The 27,018-nt window shown below is 53.7% G+C and overlaps 1 protein-coding gene across 12 annotated transcripts in view; it reads right to left on the minus strand.

Annotated features, from left to right (window-relative positions):
• PTPRS (protein tyrosine phosphatase receptor type S) overlaps positions 1-27,018 on the minus strand; it is a 134,663-nt gene that overhangs the window by 18,839 nt on the left and 88,806 nt on the right. For 5 of the 12 annotated variants that reach the window (XM_054673214.2, XM_054673215.2, XM_054673212.2 and 2 more), the window contains exons 7-14: positions 21,346-21,615; positions 19,467-20,048; positions 15,770-15,903; positions 14,559-14,703; positions 6,960-7,265; positions 5,140-5,333; positions 4,965-4,991; positions 1,429-1,546 (exon numbers count right to left, since the gene is read on the minus strand). In XM_054673214.2, coding sequence (XP_054529189.1) covers positions 1,429-1,546; positions 4,965-4,991; positions 5,140-5,333; positions 6,960-7,265; positions 14,559-14,703; positions 15,770-15,903; positions 19,467-20,048; positions 21,346-21,615 — 1,776 coding nt within the window. The remainder of the gene's footprint in view (positions 1-1,428; positions 1,547-4,964; positions 4,992-5,139; positions 5,334-6,959; positions 7,266-14,558; positions 14,704-15,769; positions 15,904-19,466; positions 20,049-21,345; positions 21,616-27,018) is intronic. The other 7 variants (XM_054673216.2, XM_001141178.7, XM_054673213.2 and 4 more) reach the window with 2 other exon arrangements.

A 27,018-nucleotide genomic window follows, 5' to 3' on the forward strand; every position in this document is an offset into this window, starting at 1 on the left:
TGCAAAGGTGTAGAGCCGGCACTGGGCTAGGGGCGCATAAAGCACAGCAAGGAAGTGAGGACTCAGAGAACCCCTCCTCCTTCCATTAATAAGGCAACCATCTCCTGCCTTGTTGATTTGGCCCTTGCTCAATGCAGGCACCTGACCAATACCCATGGGACATAAAGAAATCCAAAATCCGCCCCTGCTCTTTGTTTCGCACAGCCTGGGTAGTAATCAATGTGCCGAGAGAGGTTCTGGGATCAGGCAAAGAAGGGGGAAAGCTGGGCTGTATACATGAAAATGGACTTCTCTACTGCAGGACTTATCAGGGCCTTGAATGGACTGCTATGAATACCCAGGGTGGTGGGGAGAGCAGCGTATGCAGTGGTTTCTGCTTAGCAAACACAGCTCTAATACAATGTCCCTGAGAGAGGAGGGAAGTGCCCTGCTGGCTAGAAGAAGGGAGGGAGAGATCACAGGAGGCTGCTTGGAGGAGGTGGCGTTAGAGCTGGATGCTGGAGGACGCAGACAAGGTGCATGAAGGGAATAGTGTGGACAAGGGCAGGGGCTGTGTCCAGCTGGGAGGCCTGAAAGGTGGGATACACAGTGGTGTGGATACAAGGGTCCCCGAGGAGAGGGTGGGTGTGGGGACTGGGATGAAGGCCACAGAAGTCGGTCGATTGTTCCTGAAACACCCGAGCTTGTTCCGCCCACCACCACCACCCCCCCGCCCCACCCCCCGAGTCTTTTTCTGGGCTGTGCTCTCCGCCCGGTGTACCCTCCCCTTACATCTTCACGGCAGCCTCTTTTTCTTAATTCAGCTCCATTTTGGCTGGAAAAAAAAGCCAGCCCCTTGGGGATGATGGAAGGGACAATGGAGGGGCTAGAAGGGGAAACTGAGGCAGGGCCACCAAGAGAAAGGTGGCTTCCTGGTGCAGTAGGGGAAGACAGGTGCACCACCCTGAAATAACAACCTAGCCGGGGCGATCAGAGCCTGGATGGGGGAAGCACAGGAGACTAGGGGGCCCAGAAGGATCAAGATTATGGGATGAGGCAATCAGGGAAGGCTTTCCAGGGCAGGTGTACCTTGAGCTGAGACCTAAAGGCAGAGGAGGAGCCAGCCAGCAGGGGAAGGGGTATCCTGGCAGAGGGAACAGCCCAAGTAAAGGTTGAGAGGGCAAAGGGGTCAGAGGTGGCTGTTAACTGTTTCTGTCTGGTGGGAGCCGGGGGGACAGGAAGTGAGTGACAAAGGAGGAGGCAGGGGTGGGGGGGCCAAGCTGGGCCCTGGACACCCACCTGAGCAGCCCTCACACCTTTGTCTCACTGTTCCGGCTGCCTGGTGCACCCTCTGCCTGCCCTTGTGAGCTCAAGGACTCTGGAGTCACGCTCTGGTGCCAGTGGGGGCAAAGGGGCTGTTGGTGGGTGGGGGGAGGGCGGGTTGCATACCTGCTCCCTTGGTCACAACCACCTTGGGTTTGCTGCGAGCGCCATCGCCCTTCATGGTGTAGGCGGCTACCGTGATGGAGTACGCGGTCTCAGGCTGCAGGTTTGTGATGACCATCTCCTGCGGGCACGGCTGGGGGTCAGCACCACGGCTGGGGCTGGGAGCAGCCCCACCCACCCCCACTCCCCGTGCTGAGATCAAGCAAGGAGGATGCAGGGCCCGGATCATGGGCGGAGACGTGCACACGAGCTCATGCAGAGAGCACGACACGTGGCGTGGCCATGCTCAGAGGGTACATGCAACAACCCAGCCGGACGAGCCCACTGTTGCTTGCCAGGACCAACTCGGTCCTCTCTGCTCCGCTCCCCTCACTCCTGCCATCACCCCCGACAGTCTGTCCTCCCCACAGCAGCCAGAGGGCGCCTGTGAGCACTGGAGTCAGGGTCCGTCCCCACTCTCCCCACAGCCCTCCATGGCTCCCACCTCTCTTGGGGTCAAAGCCCAAGTCTTCCCTGTGGCTCACAAAGGGCTCTCCTTGCTGTTCCTCCAATGCACCAGGCACAGCCTGCCACAGGCCCTTTGGCACTGGCCTTCCTCCCTGCCTCTACACCCACTGGTGTGCTAGAGGTGCCCTGTACCAACTCATGAGAGCCGCTGGTTAAATTTTCAGGAATTTTGTGAGCCACTTATGAAACAGAGCTGTTATTAAAAATTAAGCTGTATGAGGCTGGGCGCAGTGGCTGACGCCTGTAATCCCAACACTTTGGGAGGCCAAGGCGGGAGGATCACTTAAGGTCAGGAGTTCGAGACCAGCCTGGCCAACATGGTGAAACTTCGTCTCTACTAAAAAAAAAAAAAAAGCAAAAAAGCCAGGCGTGGTGGCACATGCCTGTAGTCCCAGCTACTGGGGTGGCTGAGGCAGGAGGATCATTTGAACCCAGGAGGCGGAGGTTGCAGTGAGCCAACATCGTGGCACTGTACTCCAGCCTGGGTGACAGAGCAAGAGTGTCTCAAAAATAAATAAACTGTATAAACTTACAATCAACTAAGTTATATTGAAAGCAAAGGCAATAAATACAGCAAACCCACCCTTTCTAGTTATTTCACTAGGGTTACTGTTATCTCTATGGGTATCTGTATGGTTACTGCTTTGAGATCATCTTGTCTATTGCATCTGTAGAGTAGAAATACATGATTAGGGGCTACTGGGCACCTCCCCGGTAGCTTGAAATTGACATGGTGGGAAGTATTTACACCATGGAAACGGTCAAATGCTACAAAACAGGACTGCCCCCTCCTGCCCACCCAGAGAGCTGATTTTTACTTTTTTATCTTATTGAGACAGGGTCGCACCCTGTCGCCCAGGCTGGAGTGCAGGGTGTAATGATAGCTCACTGCAGCCTTGACCTCCTGAGCTCAAGTGATCCTCCCGCCTCAGCCTCCCAAGTAGCCGGGAATACAGACGTGCACCACCACATGCCTGGCTAATGATGTTTATATTTTTTGTAGAGATGGGATCTTGCCATGTTGCCCAGGCTGGTCTTAAACTTTGGGTTCAAGTGATCTGCCTGCCTCTGCCTCCCAAAGTGCTGGGATTACAGGCGTGAGCCACTGTGCCTGGCTGAGAGCTGATTTTTAAATGTTTATTTCACTGTCTAAACCCCATCCCCACCACAGCTGTAACAATTTTTTTTTTTTTTTGACATAGAGTTTTGCTCTTGTTGCCCAGGCTAGAGTGCAATGGCATGGTCTCAGCTCACTGCAACCTCTGCCTCCCCAGTTCAAGCAATTCTCCTGCCTCAGCCTCCCGAGTAGCTAGGATTACAGGCATGCGCCACCACGCCTGGTTTTGTATTTTTAGTAGAGACAGGGTTTCACCATGTTGGTCAGGTTGGTCTCGAACTCCTGACTTCAGCTGATCCACCCGTCTTGGCCTCCCAAAGTGCTGGGATTACAGGCGTGAGCCACCATGCCCTGCCGATGTGTGTTTTGTTCTGATTAACATCCCTCTCACGGAGTATGACTGTTAGGGAGGAGGGGCTCTTGTCACCACCTCATCCTCAGCATCTAGCACATAGTAGGTGCTCAATAAGTGAGTGCTCCTCCAATGAATGACAGCACAGAACACTCCCGGGCACGCGGACTTGAACAACACCTGTGCACACAATCACAGCATCATGTGTGCCCATGTCTGCAAGCACACCCCCCCCCCCACAAGCACAGGCCGGCATGCCTGGGAACTGTGGGGCAGACCCAGGCCAAGGGGATAAGGAGGGGTGACGGGGATGCACAAACAGGGTCTCCTGCCCCTGAGCCTCACAGTCCATCCCTCCCAGGGTCTCTGCGAGAAGAGCAGAGTTGAAGCCCAGATGGGAACATTCCCTCTAGATCCAGTGTGGGTGAGAGATGGGAGGCATCAGAGCATGTGGGACCAGTGCCTGTTTGTTTGTTTATTAGAGACAGGATCAGCCAGGACCAGTGGCTCATGCCTGTAATCCCAGCCACTCGGGAGGCTGAGACAGGAGAATTGTTTGAACCCAGGAGGTGGAGGTTGCAGTGAGCCGAGGTGGCGCCACTGTACTCCAGCCCAGGCAATAGAGTGAGACTCCGTCTGGAAAAAAAAAAAAAAAGACAGGGTCTCCCTCTGCTGACCAGGCTGGACTGCAGTGGTGCCATTTCGGCTCACTGCAACCTCCGCCTCCCAGGTTCAAACGATTCTCCTGCCTCAGCCTCCCGAGTAGCTGGAATTACAGGCGCCTGCCACCATACCAGGCTGTTTCGTATTATTAGTAGAGATGGGGTTTTGCCCTGTTGGCCAGGCTGGTCTTGAACTCCTGACTTCAGGTGATCCACCTGCCTCAACCTCCCAAAGTGCTGGGACTACAGGCATGAGCCACCACGCCCAGCCAAGGGACCAGTGCCAATTTAATGTCAGACCTGGGGTTCTCAGCAGAGGCTGGTACTCCCGTTTTAGGGGCAGAGAGGTAGCAACTTGCCCCAAGTCACACAGCAATTCCTCTCTGGTTTAAAGCATTGTGGGGTTGTAACCAGGCTATCACAGACATCCTTCCCCACTCTGGCCCCGCTGACACCTCTCATCACTGGGGGGCCAGAATGAAGACAGCATATCCAGAGAGAGGCATTTCTAGGCCAGACAGGGCTGAATTGAGTGACATTAAAGGGTGAGGCTGGGTCTAACAGGAGAGGAGACATACTCTCAGGAGGAATGACTAAGGGCAGGAGAAGGACCCAGGAGGCTTAAGCCCCACCAATGGCAGGAGCCATCAGGGTGAGAGGATTCAGGGATGACCCTCAGCTCTGCCCCCTGGGGCGCACAGTGGTCGGAGTATCCCATTTCCCTGGTGCAAACACCGAGGCTGGGCGCTCCAAGAGGTAATGGGAGAGCGAGGGGCGCATGGCAGGGCCCAGAGGAGGAGACCGTTTTACTACTGATGGTAAGGGGCGTGCAGGAGTCACAGCACAGCACGGCCCGCGGGAAGCGCACAGCAGTAGGTGGGTGGCCAGGGGCGCTACTTACATATTCGGCCGTGTCATCCGTCTCCCACTGAGCGCGGGAGGAGGCGGCAGGGGAGAGAGGAGGGAGGTGAGCGGGGAAGGCCAGAGATGGAGAAAGAGAAGCAGAGGTGGGGGGAGCGCAAGGGCCCGTCCCCGCCCGGAGCCCGTCCCCGGCCCCGCCCCGGCCCCCCGCCCACCTGGGCATCGGCCAGCATGACGTCCTTGATGCGCGGCGGCCCGCGGGCCTCGGCGCCCTCCATGCGCACGTAGTGGACCTGGTAGCCGCGGATCTGGCCGTGCTGCCGGCCGGGCGCGGGCGAGCGCCACAGCACGCGGATGGCCGTGGCGTTGAGCGCCTCCGCCTCCACCTTCCGCGGCGGCGCGCTGGGCACTGGCGGGCGGGAGGGGAGGGGAGGGGCGGGCGGAGCCGTTACCAGGGCGCCCGGCCCTGCCCCGGGCAGTGCCACTGTCCGATTCCAGGATGCCGAGTGGCTGCCGGTGAATAACTGGGCGCTCTTAGCGCTCACCACCGGGCGGGAGGACATGGCCTCCTTCACACCCCCCACAGCCCTGGGAGGGGACCCTGAAGGTGCGCCCCATGGATCCAGGCTGCCCCCCCCGAGTCTAAACCACCTTCCCAGGGCCTCCAGACACCCTCTTCTTCACCCTGCACTGCTTCCATCCTCATCATAACCCTGCAAGATAGGGTCTCCTGTCATTCTCATTTTACATTTGGGGAAATTGAATCCCAGAGAGTTGATTCTGTGATCACAGCCTTAGCAAGAGGCAAAGCCAGGATTTGCACCAGGCAGTCCAGCTGTATGTTCCTAAATACCCAAGCAGGCAGGTGGCCCACTTGGCACTCAGGATCTTTTTCACCCACCCCAGGGTTTGGCATAAAGAAGAGCTGCTTCATTTCTTCTCTGGGCTTAGGACATAATAGGGCTGTCCAACGAAACTTTCAGGCAAATGGCTCAGAAAACGAATCAGGCTCCCAGGACCAAGAGGCTGAAATATTTTTGAGACAGGTTCTCTTACTCTGTCACCTAGGCTGGAATGCAGTGGCAGGATCACGGCTCACTGCAGCTTTGAACTCCTGGGCTTAAGCGATCCTCCCACCTCAGCCTCCCAAGTAGCTGCAACTACAGGCCTGTGCCACCATGCTCAGCTAATATGTTTTTGTAGAGATGGGGTCTCACTCTGTCACCCAGGCTGGAGTGCAGGGGTATGATCACAGCTCATTGTAGCCTCGAACTGCTATGCCCAGCAATCCCCGCACCTCAGCGTCTTGAGTAGCTGAGACTACATGTGCATGCCACCATGCTTGGCTATGTTTTAAAAATGTTTTTGGAGGAATGGGGTCTCACTATGTTGCCTAGGCTGGTCTCAAACTCCGAGACTCATATGATCCTCCTGCCTTGGCCTCTCAGAGTGCTGGGATTACAGGCATGAGTCACTGTGCTTGGCCAAGAAGTTGCAATTTTATTGGGAAAGGTGTCTGTCATTTCTCTCCATGATCTAGGCTTCGACCACGTGACTCCAAGCTAGGACCACTGCCTTGCTTTCCAGCTTCAAACTTGCTGCTAACTTGAAATGGGTGAGGACGGGAACATTTACACCATGGAAATTGGCCAATGCTACACAAACTGGTCTCCATCCACCCGGGGAGCTGGTTAACCATGATCAGCACATTGTTGTTGCAGGTGCTATTTGCCACTTCCTCCACCCCATTTCCAAAGGTTTCCACTGTTCCACCAAAATAGAGGGCAGCCAGCGAAACTGTCCAGGCACGAGGCTCTGGGAGCAGATGCTGCAGAGCTAAGCCTGCCCATGTCTAGAATCGCCAATTCCAAAGTCAAGGAGCCCCGGATTTCTCGGGGAGGCTGCTTGCTTCCCGACTTCCTCCGAGTGAGGCTTCCGCCCTTTGACCACCAGCCCAGGTTTCCAGATGGAAGGCTTCGAGGCGGGGGCCGGGCTGGGGCCTGCGGGGGGTCCCGGGCCTGGGGCAGGTACTTACCATCCTCGTCGGTGCGGACGACCACGGGCGAGCTCTCGGGCCCTGGTCCCACCTCTGTGTGAGCGACAGTCGTGATGCGGTACTGGGTCCACTTCTCCAAGGCCTCCAGCAGGATCTGAGTGGTGGTCGGGGGGATGCCGTTCACCTCCTTGGGTTCCGGGTCCTCTGAGCCCAGCGGTCGGTAGCGGACGCTGTAGCCCACCAGGGCCCCGTTGTGCGTTTCCGGCGGCGGCGGGCGCCAACTTACCAAAATGGCCGTGGAGCGCACGCTGACACATTTAACGTCTTGAGGGGGGGCTGACGGTTCTATTGGAGGGGGGGAGAACGTGGAGGGGTGGGGAAGGGAGGTGGGATGGGTGGGGAGGGGGGCGGGGAAACAAAAGATGGGAAAGAGAAAATAAAAAAGAAGATGATAACAAACAAAACAGAACCAAACCAAAGAGAAGTCGAACCCAAAAGAAGTGGGTGTCAACCAAAGGTGGGATGGGCGGGTGGATGGGCGGGCAGGTGGGATGGGGCTGGGAGGGCTGGCCAAGAACCCTGTGCTCACCAGGCTGCACCTACGTGGTGCACAGTAGGTCTTAGGCATTGGACAGCTACGGTCCCCATGCCAGAAACTGGGTGGGGGAATAGCAAGAGAAGCCCTTCTTATTAGGCACCTACTATGTGCTTGGCATCGTGCCAAGGGGAATAGCAACAGGAGCTCCATTTATTAGGCACCTACTTTGTGCCAGCACCAAGGGCTTCACAAAATAGTAAAAGCATCTATTTGTTGAACATCTACTATGTGCCAGGCACCATGCCAAAGGGAACGGCAACAGAAGCTCCATTTATTAGGTACCTACTATGTGCCAGCACCAAGGGCTTCACAAAATAATAGTAAAATATCTATTTACTGAACACCTACTATGTGCCAGGCACCATGCCAAGGGGAACAGCAATAGAAGCTCCATTTATTAAAGGCTTATGTGCCAGGTACTGTGCCAAGGGAAACAGCAACAGAAGCTCCATTTATTAGGCACCTATTATGTGCCAGGCACCATACCAAGGGGAATGGCAGCAGAAGCTCTGTTTATTAGGCACCTCCTATGTGCCAGCAACAAGGGCTTCACAAATAGTAAAGCATCTATTTACTCAACACCTACTATGTACCAGGCACCATGCCAAGGGGAACAGCAATAGAAGCTCCATTAAGCACTTATTATGCGCCAGGTACCGTGCCAAGGGGAAAAGCAACAGAAGCCCCATTTATTAGGCACCTACTATGTGCCACCATACCAAGGGGAATGGCAACAGAAGCTCCATTCATTAAGCACCTACTATGTGCCAGGCATCATGCCAAGGGGAATGGCAACAGAAGCTCCATTAGGCACCTACTATGTGCCAGGCACCATGCCAAGGGGAATAGCCATAGAAGCTCCAATTATTAGGCACCTACTAATAATTGTGGTAAGGCATTGTGCTAAGGACTCCATAGAATGATAGCAAAATAATCTATATGTCAAACACCTACTATGTGCCAGGCACTGTGGCAAGGGGAACAGCAACAGAGCTCTATTAAGCACCTACGATGTGCCAGCGCCAAGGGCTTCACAAAATAATAGTAAAAGCATCCATTTATTGAACACCTAGTATGTGCCTGGCGCCATGCCAAGGGGAGCGGCAACAGAAGCTCCATTTATTAAGCACCTACTATGTGCCAGGCACCATGCCAAGGGAAGCAGCAACAAAAGCTCCAATTATTAGGTACCTAGTATGTGCCAGGAACCATGCCAAGGGGAATGGCAACAGAAGCTCCAATTATCAGGCACCTACTACGTGTCAAGCATTGTGCTAAGGCTTCATAGAATGGTAACAAAATAATCTATGTCGAACACCTATGTGCCAGGCACCGTGGCAAGGGGAACAGCAACAGAGCTCTATTAGACACCTACTATGTGCCAGCGCCAAGCACTTCACGAAATAATAGTAAAAGCATCTATTTATTGAACACCTACTATGTGCCAGGTACTATGCCAAGGGGAACGGCAACAGAAGCTCCATTAAGCACCTACTACGTGCCAGGTCCCATGCCAAAGGGAACAGCAATAGAAGCTCCATTTATTAACTACCTACTATGTGCCAGGCACTGTGCCAAGGGGAATGGCAACAGAAGCTCCATTAGGCACCTACTATGTGCCAGCACCAAAGGCTTCACAAAATAATAGAGCATCTATTTACTGAATATCTAGTATGTGCCACGCATCATGCTAAGGGGAACAGCAATAGAAGCTCCACTTATCAGGCACCTACTGTGTGTCAAGCATTGTGCCAAGGGCTTCATAGAATAATAGCATAAGAATCTCAGCCGGGCGCAGTGGCTCACGCCTGTAATCCCAGCACTTTGGGAGGCCGAGGTGGGTGGATCACGAGGTCAGGAGTTAGAGAGACCAGCCTAGCCAACATGGTGAAACTCCGTCTCTACTAAAAGATACAAAAAACTAGCCGGGCATGGCGTCGGGAGCCTGTAATCCCAGCTACTCGGGAGGCTGAGGCAGGAGAATCACTTGAACCTGGGAGGCGGAAGTTGCAGTGAGCCAAGATCGTGCCACTGTACTCCAGCCTGGGCAACAGGGCAAGACTCCATCTCCAAAAAAAAAAAAAAAAAAAAAAAAAAAAAATCTATATGTCACACACTATGTGCCAAGCAACAGCAATAGAAGCCCCAATTATTAGCTACCTACCATGTGCCAGGCATCATGCCAAGGGCTTCATACAATAACAGCAAATGCACTTATTTACTGGCCACCTACTGTAGGTCAGGCATGGTGCCAAGGGCTTCATAATAATTAACGGAAAATATGGTAAAATTTTTCTTGTAGTAAAAGCATTTATTTACTGAACACTTGTGCTACCAGGGACCCAAAGCCCATCCCAAAAGCTTACTTCAACTAGGACCATCCAATTGGCCTCACTTGAAAATAATGCCCATGTCTTGAGCACCTACTGTGTGCCAGATAGAATGTCAAGGGCTTTATCAAGTAATAATAAAAGTGCCTGTTTATTGGACACCTACTGGTGTCAGGTACCAGGCTCAGGACTTCATAGCTCATATTGAGCACCTACTGTGTGCCAAAATCTTTAAAGATCACAGCACTTCTGTGTTCAGTCCCAACTATGCACCTGGCACCACACTACCTCTACTACTAACCTATCAACAGCAAGTCTCATTTATTGAACATCTACTATGGACTGGGTATGGTAATAGGTCTCTGAAGAGAAAAACAGCAGTTGTCATTTAAGCAGCACCTACTATGTGCCAGGCACTTTGCTAAAGGCTCTCTCAGAAAACAGTAGTAGTCCCTGCATATTAAGCCCCTACTGCGTGCCAGGCACTGTGCTAAGGGCTTTATCAGAAAACAGTTAATAGTCCCCATGTATTAAGCCCCTACTGTGCGCCAGGCACTGTGTTAAAGGCTTCATCAGAAAACAGTAGTCACCACATATTAAGCACCTATTGTGTGCCAGGTGCTGTGCTGGGGCTTACTGAAAAACAGTAAGTTTCCACATATTAAGCACCTACTATGTGTCAGGCAACTCTACTAAGGGCCTTACGGAATGTTAATAGTTTTCATTTCTTTTTTTTTTTTTTTTTTTTTTTTTGAGACAGTCTTGCTCTGTCGCCCAGGCTAGAATGCAGTGGCGCGATCTCGGCTCACTGCAAGCTCTGCTGCTCGGGTTCACGCCATTCTCCTGCCTCAGCCTCCCGAGTAGCTGGGACTACAGGCGCCCGCCACCACGCTCAGCTAATTTTTTGTATTTTTAGGGGAGACGGATTTTCACCATGTTGGCCAGGATAGTCTCGAACTCCTGACCTCGTGATCCGCCCACCTCGGCCTCCCAAAGTGCTGGGATTACAGGCATGAGCCGCCACGCCCGGCCAATAGTTTTCATTTCTTAAGCACCTACTGTGTGCCAAGCATCGTGCTAAGGGCTTTATTGGATAACTGTAACAGCACCTGGCACCGTGTGCCAAGCATTGCACTCAATACCTTATATAAAAATAGTAATAGTTCTTATTGAGCACCTACTATTTGCACACACTGTGCCAAGGGCTTTGCAGATAATAAGTGAATGTTTTCAGTAAAAACTGTGTAACCAGCCCTATCCCACACCCTTTCAAACTGATAATGGTGCCCATCTGAGCACCTACTATGTGCCTCACACTTAGGCCACCTCTTTATAGCAAGTGCCACTTATTGAGCACTTACTGTATGTCAGCCATTGTGCCAAGAGGTTTGCAGAACAATAATTGTTGCCACCCATGTTTTGAGTACCTAGTGTGCGCCTGGCACTAGGCTAAGCTTGTTATAAACTGCTAATAGCTTCCATTTACTGAGTGCCAACTAGGTGCCCAGCACTGTGCCAATCCGTATGTAGATTTAAAACAGTGGCTGCATTAGTGGGGCACCTACTGTGTGCCAGGCAGTATGTTAAGGTCTTTGCTGAATAACACTGAGAGTTCCCGCATATTACAGGGAACTGTCTGGGTGTTAAAGGCTTATGAATCAGTAAGTCTCTGTGTGTTGCGTGCCTACTATGGCCAGACGCTGTGCTGAGGGCATTAGTGATAATAAGCTTCATTTTCTGCACGCCTACTGCAGGTGCAGCACCCTCAGCCCATGTTTCATGTATTATCTCATTTAACGCATGTATCATCTCATTTAATGCATGCATTATCTCATTTAATTCTCACAACCCCTCAGGTAGTCAGAACTGTCACTCCCCACCCGCCACCCCGCGTCAACGGTGGGGAAACCAGATTCCAAAGTCTGCCTGTTGGGCTTTCTACAGTCATTGGTTGTGTACCGACTGTGGCCAGACCCCACCCTGGAAGCTTTTCATTATTTTGTATAACACCTCTCAATCTTGCCGAAAAACCAGAAGCGCAGCCCATTTTACAGGTGAGGAAACTGAGGCTCAGAAACAGCAAGCTACCTGTCCAGGGGCATGCAGTGATGAGGTGGCAGAGCCAGGATTGGAACCCAGACTTGGCCGTGATTCACAGGCTGGCTTGGTTTGAGGTTGGGAGCTCAGATCTCAGCCTCGTGCCGGTTGGGTATGGCGGAAGCCAGACTCTCCCAAGTGCCCACGATTTTAGAATCTACGTCCCCTGGAGGGAGGCCCAGAGAGATTACTGGCCTTGCTCGTGGCAAGAGCATTAGAAACCCTCACCATCAGAGCAGCTTGCTTGGTGGCTGAGCACATGTTTACTGAGTACTTACTATGGACACTATCCTGCTAGCATCTGGAACCCAGAGACGAATCCTGTCCTCAGAGACACTGGGCTACCAGAGACTGCAGAGGCCACCCCAACAGCTTACTTCAACTAGAGAGACCATCCGGCCTCACTTAAAGCAAAACATTAGAGGCCCCTCCTCCAAAACTAGACAAAGGGAACCCTTCCCCATTTCTTGACCAGCCACACCAACCAAAGGTGCCCGGGGGGTGCGGGGAATCAGGCAGGGAGCAGGGGGGAAAAAAAAAAAACAAAAAAAAAAACCACAATCAAGGAATGTGTCGGAAGGAATGGATTTGCTGAGAAAGGGGGAGAAAAAATAAAACCGAAACCATAATAAAATAAGAAACAACAGTGATGGTGATGATGATGAGAAAAACCATAATAAAAGAAAGAAAGACTCCTTCCAGAAAACGCCCAGTCTGGTTACCTACCTTCCACTCTTCAACTGCTAACTTAAAAGACTTTCTTACGAGAGAGGGAACGGCCGAGCGCTGAGCTACAAGGCCAGACCGAACTCTTGGTGGGTCTCAGGATGCCAGTGGCCCCGCAGCCCTGCTCCAGCCCCCAGCGTGCGCACGCTGAGGTTCCAGGCTGGAGGCAGGAAGGTGGCACAGTGTCTGGGGAGACCCACGGCTGAGTGGTCTGACCTGCACCTACCCTGTGTTCAGCCTAAGGAGCCCGCAGTCCCCGGGGGGATGGATACGCCTGGCCCTGAGTCTTTGCTGTCGGTTCTCCTTTGTTGCCCACCCGTCTCGGGGCAAGAAGCGGGGAGTCCCTTCTCCCCAACTCCCTGTCCTGGGCCGCCCCGGAGGTTCGCGTGGCTGGGCCGAAGCCGCTTTCTAGGTGACCATGTAGGTCACGTCCTTCACAATCCGGCCCAACCTGCATGACATCTCGGGAAGGGATGTGTGCAAAGACGTGGATGTGCGTGCATGGGCAGCGTGGCATGGTGGTGGCACGTGGTTTGGGAGAGTTTCTGGGGCCGAATTCGGGCCGTGGACTGTCCGTTCAGCCCAGAGCGGCTGGGGCAGGTGGGGGGGGGGCACGCGGGGTGGGCCGTTTTTGTGAACCTGCTCGAGACCAGCGTGTACTCACCTTCAGGACACCTCAGCCAGTCTCTCAGGTGGCTGCCCAAGCCACAGGCCACCCTCACTGACTCCACCTCACACAGACGCGCCCAGACGCCTTGGAGCCGCCAGGTGCTCGCTCGGCTTGGTTTGTGGGGAGCAGGAAAGAGGGAAGGGGGCCGGCGGGGGCAGGGGGGTTGTGTCTCCGAGGCGCCCCACCCCCCCGATCCCAGCGGCTCAGATGCCCCGGCTGGAGTTGATGTTAACCCTTCGACTGATCCGAGATGCCCCTGTGTACACACACCCAGGGCGGGCCTTGAAGGTTTGACCATCATGACTGATTCCGGAAGAAAGCCTGGGGTGGCTACGCCGTGACTGACTGCGTGAAGGGAGGGAAGAGGGGGAAGCAGGGGGAGGCCACGACAGAGAGACCACGCCGGTAGAGGCCACACCAGGGAAGGCCACGCTGGGCTGAGCGGAGCCAGGGAGGCAGGTGAGGTGGGGAGACGGCAGAAGGGGCCTGTCCAGCTCCGAGTTTAGAGAAGTCAGGGAGAGAGGGTGGCGGTGACCCACAGCCAACTGCCAGGTGAAGGGTGACTCGCTCCAAACAGGGAGGCCGGGCCGGCACAGCAGAGAACTCCAGAGATTTGAGCCCCGAGTGGGGACCTGCATGCCCCCACGAAACCTGGCATCGGCTCCGATTCCACCCCCTCCCCACCCTCGGGAACTGGGACCTCGTCCTGGGGTCTTGAGAGCCAAGGCTCCCTGCCCGGGGGAGGAAGACCGACGGGGAAGGTGGGTTCGTCTCTGTGTCCTTTGCTCTGAGAATGATGGGGTGCGAGCCGTGACCACAGCCTCACGGTACCCTCAAAATGCCTGGGAAATGGGCACAACGTGGCCCTTCAATCAGCCCCCACTCCAGGATGGAAAGAGGAGAAAGAAGGCGTGGTCCCAGAACCTCTCCTACACCAGGGCCAAGATCAGCCACTTCTCCTTGACCCCAAGTCTCAACCCGGGTCACCAGGCCCAGGGGCACAGACAACCCCATGCTGAGACCCTCGCTGTGCTGACGGGGATACTGAGGCACAGCGCGGGTAGATGGATCCGAGGTCGGGGAACAAAGCGGAGACAGGCCGGGAGGCGCCCCCCACCCACTGCAGCAGGCCCCGCCTGGGTCCGTCTGCCGAGGGGCTGTCTGCGGCCAGGCCGTGGTCCCCCCCGCAGAGAAGGGCGGCCCCGCGAGACACCTACTGGACTGCAGCGTGCGTTGCCGCACCACGGGGGTGAAGGCACCCAGGCCCTGCGGCGAGCGGGCCGCCAGGCGGAAGGCGTACTCCGTGTTGGGCTTCAGGTCCTCCACCACGTAGGAAGTCGTCGGGTCGAAGGTCCTTCCCACCTGGGGTCAAGGCAGAGAGGGACAGAGAGGGATGGGGGAGAGAGAGAGACAGAAACAGAGGGGAGAGAGAGAGAGACACACACAGAGAAATAGAGACAGGGGTGCGGCAGAGAGGGACAGAGGGATGGGGGAGAGAGAGGTAGAGACAGAGATACAGACAGAAAAAGAGGGTAGAGAGAGAGACAGAGACGGAGAGAGACGGAGACAGAGAGAAACGGGGAGAGAGTCAGAGGCAGAGGGACACAGAGACAGAGATAGAGACAGAGGGACACAGTGACAGAGATAGAGACAGAAACAAAGGAGAGAGACAGACACAGGGACAGAGATAAATGGGAGAGACAGAGACAGAGAGAGATACAGAGACAGACAGAAACAGGAGAGAGATACAGAGACAGAGGAATAGAGAAATTGAGGAGACAGATACAGAGATAGACACAGAGAGACAGAGAAATACAGACAGAGACAGAAACAGACAGAGATAGAGAAACAGGGGAGAGAGACAGACAGAAACAGAGGAGAGAGAGATTGAGACAGGGACAGAGAAAGAGAGGAGAGAGAGACAGAAATAGAGATAGAGACAGAAATAGAGAGGAGAAAGAAACAGATACAGAGACAGAGAGACAGAAAGAGGCAGAGAGATAGAAACACAGAGACAGATGGAGACAGAAAAAAAAAAACACAGAAAACAGAGACAGAAAGAGAAACAGAGACAGAGACATAAACAGACAGAAACAGACCCGGAGGGATGGAGAGTGAGCGTCAGAGGCACCGGTGAAGATAAGACACAGAGAGAAGCACAGATCAAGAGAGACGGGGACGCCGATGCATATGGAACCAGAGAGAGGCCGCCAGCAGCAGAGGAGAAAGACAAAGGAGATAAGACAGAGGAGAAAAAAGTAGGGGAAAGGCACAAAGGGACAGAGACGCAGGAGAACCGGAAGGGGTGAGGAAGAGCAGAATCCGCAGCACACATAGGGACAAAGAGGGGGAAGAGACAAGGCGGGCAGCGTCAGAGAGCGCCGGGGAGGAGCCCAGGGCAGGCCAGCCCGTCCCCGCGCTGCCTCACCTCCCGGCCATGGTCGCCTTCCCGGAAGAGGAGCTCGTACTTGATGATACTCTCCTGCCGCGGGGGGCTCCAGGACAGCGTGATGCTGGTCTCCGACCTGGCCTCGGCCCGCAGGTTCATGGGCTGGCCGGGCACTGTGGGGGTGCAGGGAGACAACTAGGAGTCGGGGAGCGTCCACCCCACAAAGGGGGCCCCACCTGCTGAGTGTCCCCACTAAAAGATGCCAGCTCTGGGTGCTTCTAGAATGTTCTTTTATTTTCCTGGGGACCTCGCCCCCATCCCATTGTCACCTGTCCACCTCTGTTCCTCCATCCTCTCTTCTTCCAAAGGAAAAGAACCCATTTAAAAATCCCCCTTTCGGCCGGGCGTGGTGGCTCACGCCTGTAATCCCAGCACTTTAGGAGGCCGAGGCAGGCTGATCATGAGGTCAGGAGATCGAGACCATCCTGGCTAACACGGTGAAACCTCGTCTCTACTAAAAATACAAAAAATTAGCCGAGCGCGGTGGCGGGCGCCTGTAGTCCCAGCTACTCGAGAGGCTGAGGCAGGAGAATGGTGCGAACCCAGGAGGCGGAGCTTGCAGTGAGCGGAGATCGCGCCACTGCACTCCAGCCTGAGCGACAGAGTGAGACTGTCTCAAAAATAAATTAAAAAAAAAAAAAAAAATCCCCCTTTCATTTTTTTTTTTTTTGAGATGGAGTCTCACTCTGTCACCCAGGCTGGAGTGCACTGGCACGATCTCGGCTCACTGCAACCTCCGCCTCCAGGGTTCAAGTGATTCACCTGCCTTAGCCTCCCAAGTAGCTGGGATTACAGGCACCCGCCACCACGCCCGGCTAACTTTTGTATTTTTAGTAGAGACGGGATTTCACCAATTGGCCAGGCTGGTCTCAAACTCCTGACCTCAACTGATCCTCCTGCCTCGGCCTCCCAAAGTGCTGGAATTACAGGCGCGAACCACCACACCTGGCCTAAAAATCTCCCTTTCAAATCACCCCAGTGCCCTCGCTGGCTGCGAATTAGATGACAGAGAAATTAGCAGGGAGATATGTGTGCCTATTTTATTTCATTTTATTTTAGTTTTTGAAACGGGGTCTCACTGTGTCACCTAGGCTGGAGTGTAGTGGCGCGATCATAGCTCACTACAGCCTCCAACTCCTGGGCTCAGGTGATCCTCTCGCCTCAGCCTCCTAAGTAGCTGGGACCACAGGCACACACCACCACGCTCAGCTAATTTTAAAATTTTTTGTACACATGAGGTCTTGCTATGTTGCCCAGGCTGGTCTTGAACTCCTGGCTTCAGGCAAACCTCCTGCCTCAGCCTCCCAAAGTGTCAGGATTACAGGTGTGAGCCACAGTGCCTGGCAAAGGGTGCCTATTTTAACATTTGGATCTCCATTCTGTATCCGCTCACAGACACGGACAGAGTGCCAACCGTCCCGGCCCTTTGCTTCAGTGGGTGCCTGAGTCTGCCCAGACTTTAGGTTTTGAAAGCCTGAGCCCCAAAGGAAAGGGTCAAACACTCCCAGAGAGCTGGGGTCCCCCATGCCTAAATGCCTCTTCCAAGTCCTGCCACCTGAGCAGGGAGGGAGACTGGCCCATTGCCTTAGGGGTGAGGCAGTTTTCTTTTATTTTTGAGACAGAGTTTCGCTCTTGTTGCCCAGACTGGAGTGCAGTGGCACGATCTCAGCTCACCACAACCTCCGCTTCCTGGGTTCAAGTGATTCACCTGCCTCAGCCTCTTGAGTAGTTGGGATTATAGACACACGCTATCATGCCCGGCTAATTTTGTATTTTTGGTAGAGACGGGGTTTCACCATTATTGGCCAGGCTGGTCTTGAACTCCTGACCTCGTGATCCGCCTGCCTCTGCCTCCCAACGTGCTGGGATTACAGGCGTGGGCCACCACGCTGAGCCAGCAGTTTTCATTATTTCAGAAGCAGTGGCGCTGGTCCCTCTAATGAGAACAGATGAGGGAGGTTCTTAAACTCAAATGCCAACAGGGGCGAGGAGTTAACAGAGAAGAGGGAAGGAAGCACACACAGCCCCCCTTGTCTCCCACACAGCCACTGGGATCTACCTGGGTGTTTGATCTTAGCCCTATGGGCTTGTCAAATCAGATTTTTTTAAGGGAAGCCAAAAATTTGGCTAGGATAACTGTCCAATTTTATTTTTTTTGAGCAGGGTCTCGCTCTGTTGCCCAGGCTGGAGGGCAGTGGCGACATTTTGGCTCACCACCTCCCGAGTTCAAGTGATTCTCCTGCCTCAGCCTCCTGAGTAGCTGGAACTATAGGCGTGTGCCACCACCACTGGCTAATTTTTGTTTTTTTTTTTTTTTTTTTTTTAGTAGAGATGAGGTTTTGTCATGTTGGCCAGGCTGTTCTCAAACTCCTGACCTCAGGTGATCCACCCGCCTCAGCCTCCTAAAGTGCTGGGATCACAGGCATGAGCCACCACACCCAGCCCTCTCTGATTTTATTTTAATGTTTGTTTTTGTTTTAGAGACAAGGTCTTGCTTTGTTGCCCAGGCTGGAGTGTAGTGGTGCTATCATAGCTCACTGCAGCCTTAAACTCCTGGGCTCCAGTGATCCTCTCATCTCAGCCTTGAGTAGCTGGGACTACAGGTGTGCACCATCAAGCCTAGCTAATTTTTAATTTTTTTGTGTGTAGAGATGGGGTCTAGCTACATTGTCCAGGCTGGCCTCAATAAATCCTCCTATCTTGGCCTCCCAAAGTGCTGAGATTACAGTCATGAGCCACTACACTGGGTCCTATATATGTTTCTTAAGAAATGGGGTATTGCTATATTGTCCAGGCTGGACTGAAACTCCTGGGCTTAAGCCATCCTCCTGCGTCTGCCTCTTGAGTAGCTGGGACTACAGGCACATGCCACCAAGCCTGGCTAGCTCTCTGATTTTATTTTTTTTTTTAATTTAATTTTTTTGAGATGGCGTTTCACTTGTCGCCCAGGCTGGATGCAATGGTGCGATCTTGGCTCATTGCAAACTCTGCCCAAGTTCAAGTGATTCTCCTGCCTCAGCCTCCAGAGTAGCTGGGATTACAGGCACCCGCCACCACGGCCGGCTATTTTTTTTTTTTTTTTTGTAGTATTAACAGAAATGGGGTTTCACGGTGTTGGCCAGGCTGGTCTCAAACTCCTGACCTCAGGTAATCCACTCGCCTCTGACTCCCAAAATGCTGGGGTTACAGGTGTGAGCCACCGCCTCCGTCCTAGCTCCCCGATTTTAAATGCTAGCATGAAAATATATACATATATTTTTAAATTTTTTTTTTGAGGTGGAGTCTCACTCTCTCGCCCAGGCTGGAGTGCCGTGGCATGATCTCAGCTCACTGCAACCTCCACCTCCTGGGTTCAAGTGATTCTCCTGCCTCAGCCTCCCGAGTAGCTGGGATTACAAGCACAGGCCACCACGCCTGGCTAATTTTTAGTAGAGACGGGGTTTCACCATGTTGGCCATGCTGGTCTCGAACTCCTGACCTCAGGTGATCCGCCCGCCTTGGCCTCCCAAAGTGCTGAGATTACAGGCTTAAACCACCACACCCGGCCTAAATGCTAGCATGAAAATATCTTAAAGCACCGTGCATAACCCACAACCCGCTCTGCGGCTTCCAGGGAGCATGCAAAGAACCAAGCCGCACGGCCGGGGCCCCGAGTCCTGCCGACCCCACGCCTCACCTCCCTGCTGCGTCTTGACCTGGATGGGGTCCGAGAGGGGCCCGTCGCCGACGGAGGTGAAGGCGAGCACCCGCACGGTGTAGGTCTCGTCCTCCAGCAGGCTGCCCACGGTGGTCAGCAGGCTGTCGTCCACGTTGTGCTTCTGCCAGTTGCCCACGGGGTGCTCCGGTTCCATGGTGTAGTAGACGCGGTAGCCGCGGATCAGGCCGTTGGGCTCCACCGGCTCCTCCCACTGCACAATCATGGTGGTGGCGCTGAGCATCCGGGCTTGCACGTTTCGCGGCGCGCTGGCCGGGGCCTGCTCGCCTGTGCGGGTGACCACTGACTCGCTGGGGGGCCCCTGGCCGATGGAGTTGACAGCCGACACCCAGATCTCGTACTCCGAGTTGGGGCTCAGGCCGCCGATGCTGTAACGCGTGGTGGTGATGTCCTCTTTAATCTGATACGGCCCGTCTTGGCTCTTGGATTTATATTCGATGACGTAATAGGACACAGGATCTGGGTTGCCCGAGTCCCACGTGATGGTGATGCTGGTGGCTGTGTTCTCAGTCACCATGGGAGTCCCGGGAGCTTTGGGGAGAGCTGTGGGCAGGAGGCAGCTGTGTCACGCATTGGGCACACTGGTTGAGGACCTTGAAGGCTGTGTGACTTTTCACCATTCAGTCGCCTTCTCTGAGCCTTGATTTGCCCAGCAGTAATCATGGGCCTCATGACTCCTGTCATCATCTACAGCAAGGGGTAACAAACTATGGCCCAGGGTCCACCCAGTACCCATTTTCTTTTTTTTCTTTTTTCTTTGAGATGGAGTCTCACTCTGTCACCCACAGTGGCACGATCTCAGCTCACTGCAAGCTCCGTCTCCCGGGTTCATTCTCCTGCCTCAGCCTCCCGAGTAGCTGGGACGACAGGCGCCTGCCACCACACTCAGCTAATTTTTTGTATTTTCAGTTGAAACGGGGTTTCACTGTGTTAGCCAGGATGGTCTCGATCTCCTGACCTCTGACCTCGTGATCCGCCCGCCTCGGCCTCCCGAAGTGCTGGGATTACAGGCGTGAGCCACCGCACCCGGGCTTTTTTTTCTTTTTTCTTTTTTTTTTTTTTTTAGACGGAGCCTTGCTCTGTCACCCAGGCTGGAGTGCAATGGCTCGATCTTGGCTCACTGCAACCTCCACCTCCCGGGTTCAAGTGATTCTCCTGCCTCAGCCTCCCGAGTAGCTGGGATTACAGATGTGCGCCACCACACCCAGCTAATTTTTTTTTTTTTTGTATTTTCAGTAGAGACAGGGTTTCACCATGTTGGCCAGGCTGGTCTCAAACTCCTGACCTCAGGTGATCTGCCCGCCTAGGCCTCCCAAAGTGCTGGGATTACAGGCGTGAGCCACCGCGCCTGGCCCATTTTATTTATTTTTAAAGACAGGGTCTGGCTCTGTTGCCCAGGCTGGATTGCAGTAGTGCGATCATAGCTCACTGCAGCCTTGAACTCCTGGGCTCAAGCAGTCCTCCTGCCTCAGCCTCCTGAGTAGCTGGGACTAAAGGCATGCACCACTGCACTTGGCTAAATGTTTCATTTTTTTGTGGTAGAGAAGGGGCCTGGCTATGTTGCCCAGGCTGGTCTCAAAGTCCTGGGCTCAAGCAAACCTCCTGCCTTGGCCTCCCAAAGTGCTGGGATTACAGGAGTGAGTCACTGCGCCCGGCCAGGATCATTTATAACCAATAAATAATACCTGTTCAAAGAACAACCGTCCCCTTCCTAGCCATGAATGACTGAAGCCAAGAGGGTAACTCGGAGGTGCTCCCACGCTGCCTCCCACCTGTGCCTGAAGTCGGGGATCGACTCCAGCCTGCCCCTCCACCTACAAGCCCCATGGGCCCTGCTCACATTTCACCGTGATCTGAGCAACCGCCTCGATGACGCCCAGGCTGGACATGGCCACGCAGGTGTAGTTGGCCGAGTCCTTGACGTCTGTGAGTTCCAGCACGTTCCGACCCACGGGCATGTCATCCTCGGGGGTCAGGTCCTCGGCCCCCTGCATCCACTTCACGTATGGCATGGGCGAGCCCACGGCCACGCAGGTGATGTTCACGTTGCCCCCTGGCATGATCTCGTGGCTCATGGGCAGGATGGAGAAGCGCGGGGCCACGCGGCGGACTGGGGAGGGGGCGGCAGTGGCGGCGGGAGGGAGATGCGAGGGGTGAGGTGGGGTGAGGTTGGGAGGGGAAGACAGGATGCGGAGGAGAAAAAGAAAAGCAGAAAGGAAGAAAGAAAGAAGGAAAGAAAGAAAAAAAAGAAAAAAAAAAGGAAAACCATTTAAATATAAACAGGGCTGGTTCTTTTCCCTCTGTTGATTTTTTTCCCCCCAAATGAAAAGAAAACAAAAGAACCAAATTAAAAAACCAAATTCCAACACAAAGAAACCAAAACTTCAAAGGAAGGTACTTCACAAACAATATATAGAGAGATATATCAATATATAATAGACATGAAGCATTATCTCATAGCAACAGGGTTTCATAGACCAGGGTGGCTGGTCACAGCACAGATACGAACACAAAAATTTATCAGCGGTTTCTCATCTTTGCAGACAGCAGTGGCTTCAGGGAGCAGGTGGCCTCCGATCACTCCTGAATGGGGGCATCCCCTTCGGGGAGCGCTGGAAGATTCTGGCTGCCAAGTTTCGGGATGTGGGTTGGTTAGGAGAGGGGGCAACTTCCAACCCTCCCTGGTTCTCTGGGGATGTGGCGGTCATAGGACACTTGTTGAGGCCAGGAGACAGAGGGAGCCTGAGATGTCAGTCCCCCACTCCCCAGTGACTCGGGGCCCTGCCCACTTACCCGCCCCCTCCGACCGGGCCCTCCAGGAAAAGATGAGAAACTCTAATGAAATTTTTGTGGTTTTTGGGTATAGAAACCCTTCTAAAAGCTTCTGTCAGATCTGACAAGTTTCCATCAATAGATGCAGCTCTGAGTCACAAACATCATGCAAAATAGATTGAGAGAGAGAGAGAAAGAGAGAGCGAGCGAGAGACAGAGAGAGAAAGGAGGGAGGAACTGCAGGGGGAAGATCTGGATTTTGGGGATCTCTAGTGCACACTTACGTGACACCAGAGAGAGGAGACGAATGAATGGGGAGAAAGAGAGAAGAATAGAAAATAGGGACAGAGAGCGGGAGGGGCAGAGAAAGAAAGAAAGAAGGGGGAGGGCCCACTTCAATGCTGCATATTAATTCTAGCAGATGTGATCCAATGTGACATGCCACATTGTCACATCACAGCCCTGGCGGAATAATAGGATATTAATAATAATAATAATAATAATTAATAATAATAAACAAGGGAATGAACTTGAACGTTGAGAGAACAGGGACATGTTCTGTGCGTTTCTTAGCGGGGAAGTGGATGCAACCTTCTCTCAAAGACCGTGAAGGCAGCAGGATGCATTTCGGGGGCTCCGTTTTCGGAAGTCAGATGGGTTCCAGGACAGGGGGAAGGGGAGGAGGCTAGTGGGCACCTGAACTTGCAAAGAGCACTGCTGGCCCACAGGGGCTGTTTAACTGCTGTGGGAAGGACTCGGGGGAACCTAATAAATCCTTCTAGCGGGAAAAGGGTTTGTCCCTGGGTGACAGTCTCAGGTCCTAAAGAAGACACATGGGTGCATCCCCAGCTTTGGATGGGTGAAGGAGTCTTGTTTCAACTGCACAGATGACGGACTGGAGGCTCAGTTAGGATCCCCATCAACACCTGCCTCTGATTTTCATACGGGATTGGGGGGTGCAGCCTCAGGGGGTGGTCTCAGGGGGTCTGGTCTACGATGCTGAGGAGGTTCAAGGGGATAAAGGGAGGTGGCCCCAACTCCCTCCCTTCCAGCCTCGGTTCCTAGCTGGAAATCCCAACCCCTGCCTTCCTGAATCCGGGCGGGAGGCAAAGAGAAGGGGGGACGTCGGCAGGCGTGGGAGTGGGGTCTGGAAGCTGGCAGCCCTTCGGAAAAAGAAGCCCCACGAAAAGTCCAGAAGTCGCACTGGAGACAGGATGGAGGGAGTGGAGGGTACTGCTCCGGGGGAGGAGTCGGGGCATGGGGAGACAGAAGGGCCATGCACACAGAGTGGAGGTGAGGGGCGAGGTGCCGTGAGATGGGGGGGGCGGGTGGCTTTCTGGTAGGGCTGGGTGGAGGGCGGGGGTGTGGGGGGAGAATGGGGTCCGGCCAGCCAGCGGACGCGGTCCAGGCCAGCCGCCGGCACCCACAGCGAGGCACAGGTAAGATGCCAAGGCTGAGTTGTCATGGAAACAGAACACAATGGGGAAATGAGCGTGGGGGGAGCTAATTATTCAAGGACAGAAAAACGGTATCGACGTCCAAAACAAAACCAGGAAGAACAAATGAAATAACAAAGCAAAAGCAATTTAAAAACAGAAAGAGAGAATCTAAAAAACAAACAAAAAAACTCCCTCCGAAACAAAACACAACACCCAAAAGCAAGAAGGAAAAAAAAAAAAATCATGGAATGGGTGTGGGGCTGAAAATCGGGGTCTGAAAGGAGGAGGACTGTGGCTTCCCCAGGGAGACGCCCTCCCCCTGGCAGAACACAGGATCCGGCCTCCCCATCCAGCACCCAAGAGCCTTGGCCACGGGTTTGGGGCGGCCACAGGGGTGGGAGCCTCGTGAACAAAAATCCTTCGGAACGAACCAACCCAGCCCGACTCAAGTCTCTCACTCTAAAGCCCCTCTCAGTCCACTTCTCGACACCCTGCCTCTCTTAGGGCTGAGCAAGTTGGAGGTCCCAAAGCTGAAATCCCATAGCAAGGTGAACTCCTCAAGGTCTCTGAATCCCATAGTAAACCTCTCCAGGCAGACGTGGAGGAGCTGATGTGGCTGAATGAGCCCAGTGGCCTTGGGAAGGTCCCCCGTCCTCCTGGAGCCTCAGTTTCCTCATCTGTAAAATGGAGGGAATTGGGTATCCTGCCGAGAAAGGCATTAACCTGACTCGGGCAGTGCCTGGCACAGCAGGTGCTAAACTCAGGCATGGAGCTGGTGAAGTTACCTTTCAGCCTCCCAGGGGCTGGGACGATCAAACAGCTTCTCTACCTTAAGGGAGTTCAGGGGTGAATTATAAAAAGGAAATGGAGGCAGGCGCGGTGGCTCATGCCTGTAATCCCAGCACTTTGGGAGGCCGCGGCAGGTGGATCACCTGAGATCAAGAGTTGGAGACCAGCCTGGCCAACATGGCAAAATCCCATCTCTACTAAAAATACAAAAATTAGCCAGGTGTGGCGGCGGGCGCCTGTAATCCCAGTTACTCTGGAGGCTGAGGCAGGAGAACTGCCGGAACCCGGGAGGCAGAGGTTGCAGTGAACCGAGATCGTGCCACCGCACTCCAGCCTGGGTGACAGAGCGAGACTCCATCTCCAAATAAATAAATAAATAAACAAACAAACAAACAAACAAACGAACAAAATGGAAACAGTAAGAATTTCTACTGAATTCCCATCTTACTTTCTTCCTTCTAACAATTTTGAGAGGCAAACGTCCTTATGCTCATTTTGCAGATGAGGGAACAGAGACTCAGAGAGGTGACAAGACTAGATGGAACTCACAGAAAGGAAGTAGTGTAGCCAGAGCTCAAAGCCAGGCCAGCCTGGTTCCTGCCTCTCAGAGAAAACAAGGCTTTTCTCACCATAGTGAGTAACGAGGACTACGGCCAAGTATCAATCCTTGGCATCTAGCTCTTTCAAACTTGTGTGTCCTGACCCACTGGGGACACCAAAGAGGAAAAAAGTACCCATCACCTATACCAAACTCCATGTAATGGCCAGTTGCCACTGGTTGAATAATATCCAGTAGCCATCATAATAAATGTCCAGAAGCCATCAGTAAAAGGCTTGTACTCAAAGGAATTGTTGGAACGTCAAAGGGAGTAAGATCTAGCTTTAGGATCTAAAGGTTAAGTGCCAGGCCAATTTATCTATTCTGTAAGGGTCAACATCTTATCCAAAAGACCCTGTTCCTGTTTGATCTTATCTTAAAATATCTCTCCATAGGGATGTCATAATTTGCAAGGTACCTTTAACTTTTTTAAGAAGTAGAGACAAGGGGATACCTGTTGAATATGTAAAAGACTTGCAGTACGGGGTTAACTATAAATCAGTTAAATGTGGGAGGGCATTTATCAACAGCAGTAATTTTAGGGTTCACAATCCCCAACATGGCCGGCAACCATCAGTTAAATGGACCTGCCAATAAATTACAATGGCTCCTCTGACACCTAAGAAACTTGCCCACTTGCTTTCTCACCCGCCTCATTTGTTTCAAAGGGTGTGCTCTAGGAAGAGGGCTGGTTTGCCACGAGTTTAAGGGAGGATCATGCCCATTGGCACTAGGTGGCTCAGATCTCCCCCTCCCTGGGGGCCTTGTAAGGCCTCTGGGCATCCTCCCAGCTGGCAAGGGCGGGTGACTGACGCTGTGTTCTGCCCGGTTTGGTGCTGGCACCCACCCACGTCATCTTTCCACCCCCGGCTGCAAGCTTGAGGTGCAGGTTAGAGAGTAAGATGGGCACGGTGCCCACGGGACGGAGAGGCCCCGCGGGACCCCCGCCCCCAATTACCGACCTGAATGGAGGGTCCAGGCAGGTTATAAGGGGACCACACCAGCCTTGGTCCTCAGCACGCTCCAGCTGGCTCTGGTTTCCAGCTCTTCTCGTCACCGAGTAGCCGGGGGGTCCCAGCGGGGGGGACCCGCTTGGGCGAGGGGGTCGGGAGGGTGGGCGGTGGGGTGGGGGGGTGGCAGGTTGTGGGGGGTGTCGCTTCAAACCCCGATTCACATGGAAAAACAACTCAAAAACCGTCAAAGCAACCAGGAGACGACCCCTCCCCCAGGCAGGAAGAGGCAGAAACACAAAAACCAAAAAAGGGGGTTGGGAGTGGGGGCAAGGGTAAAGGGGAGGAGGAAACTCAAAAGTGAGGTGATCTGGTTGAAGCACTAGGCAGGGAACCCCGACAGTGTCAGACATCTCAACGATTCAGCAAGCCGCAGCTCCAAGGGGTGTGGGGGCGGGGGGGGCTCTGCTGGGCATTTTGGGGTGGGAGAAGATTCTAGATACTTCTCCAAACTCCAAAATGAATATGCGGATGGAGAGGGCAGGGGAGAGATGCCAAGAAATTGTGCAGCTTCCGGGGGGTTTATTTAAGCTTAGATTACACCTGTCGGGGGGCAAGGGAGGGGTTGGAAACATTCCTAATTCCATAGCCCACTTCTTGTCCTCTCCTTTGAACTCCAGCCTGTAGCCCAAGGAGGGTGGGCACCGCCCCTCAGCCCACCTGCGTATTTTCTGCTACCCTTCTCCATCATTTTGCTGTGCCTCCTTCCCTCCCTCCCGCCTCTCCCCCCACCGCCAGCTCCCTCCGCCACTGAGGTAGCGTGCAAGGCCCGGAGGGACCTGGCTGGCTCCCTGGCCCACGGGCTGACCAGCGGCCTTGGCAAGTCATTGGTATTTTGAGCTGGACGTTTGGATGCGCTCTAGATACTTTTTACTTTTTTTTTTTGGTACCCGCTCTCTCTTTCT

The sequence above is a fragment of the Pan troglodytes genome, chromosome 20, assembly GCF_028858775.2.
Source record: "Pan troglodytes isolate AG18354 chromosome 20, NHGRI_mPanTro3-v2.0_pri, whole genome shotgun sequence".
NCBI lineage: Eukaryota > Metazoa > Chordata > Mammalia > Primates > Hominidae > Pan > Pan troglodytes.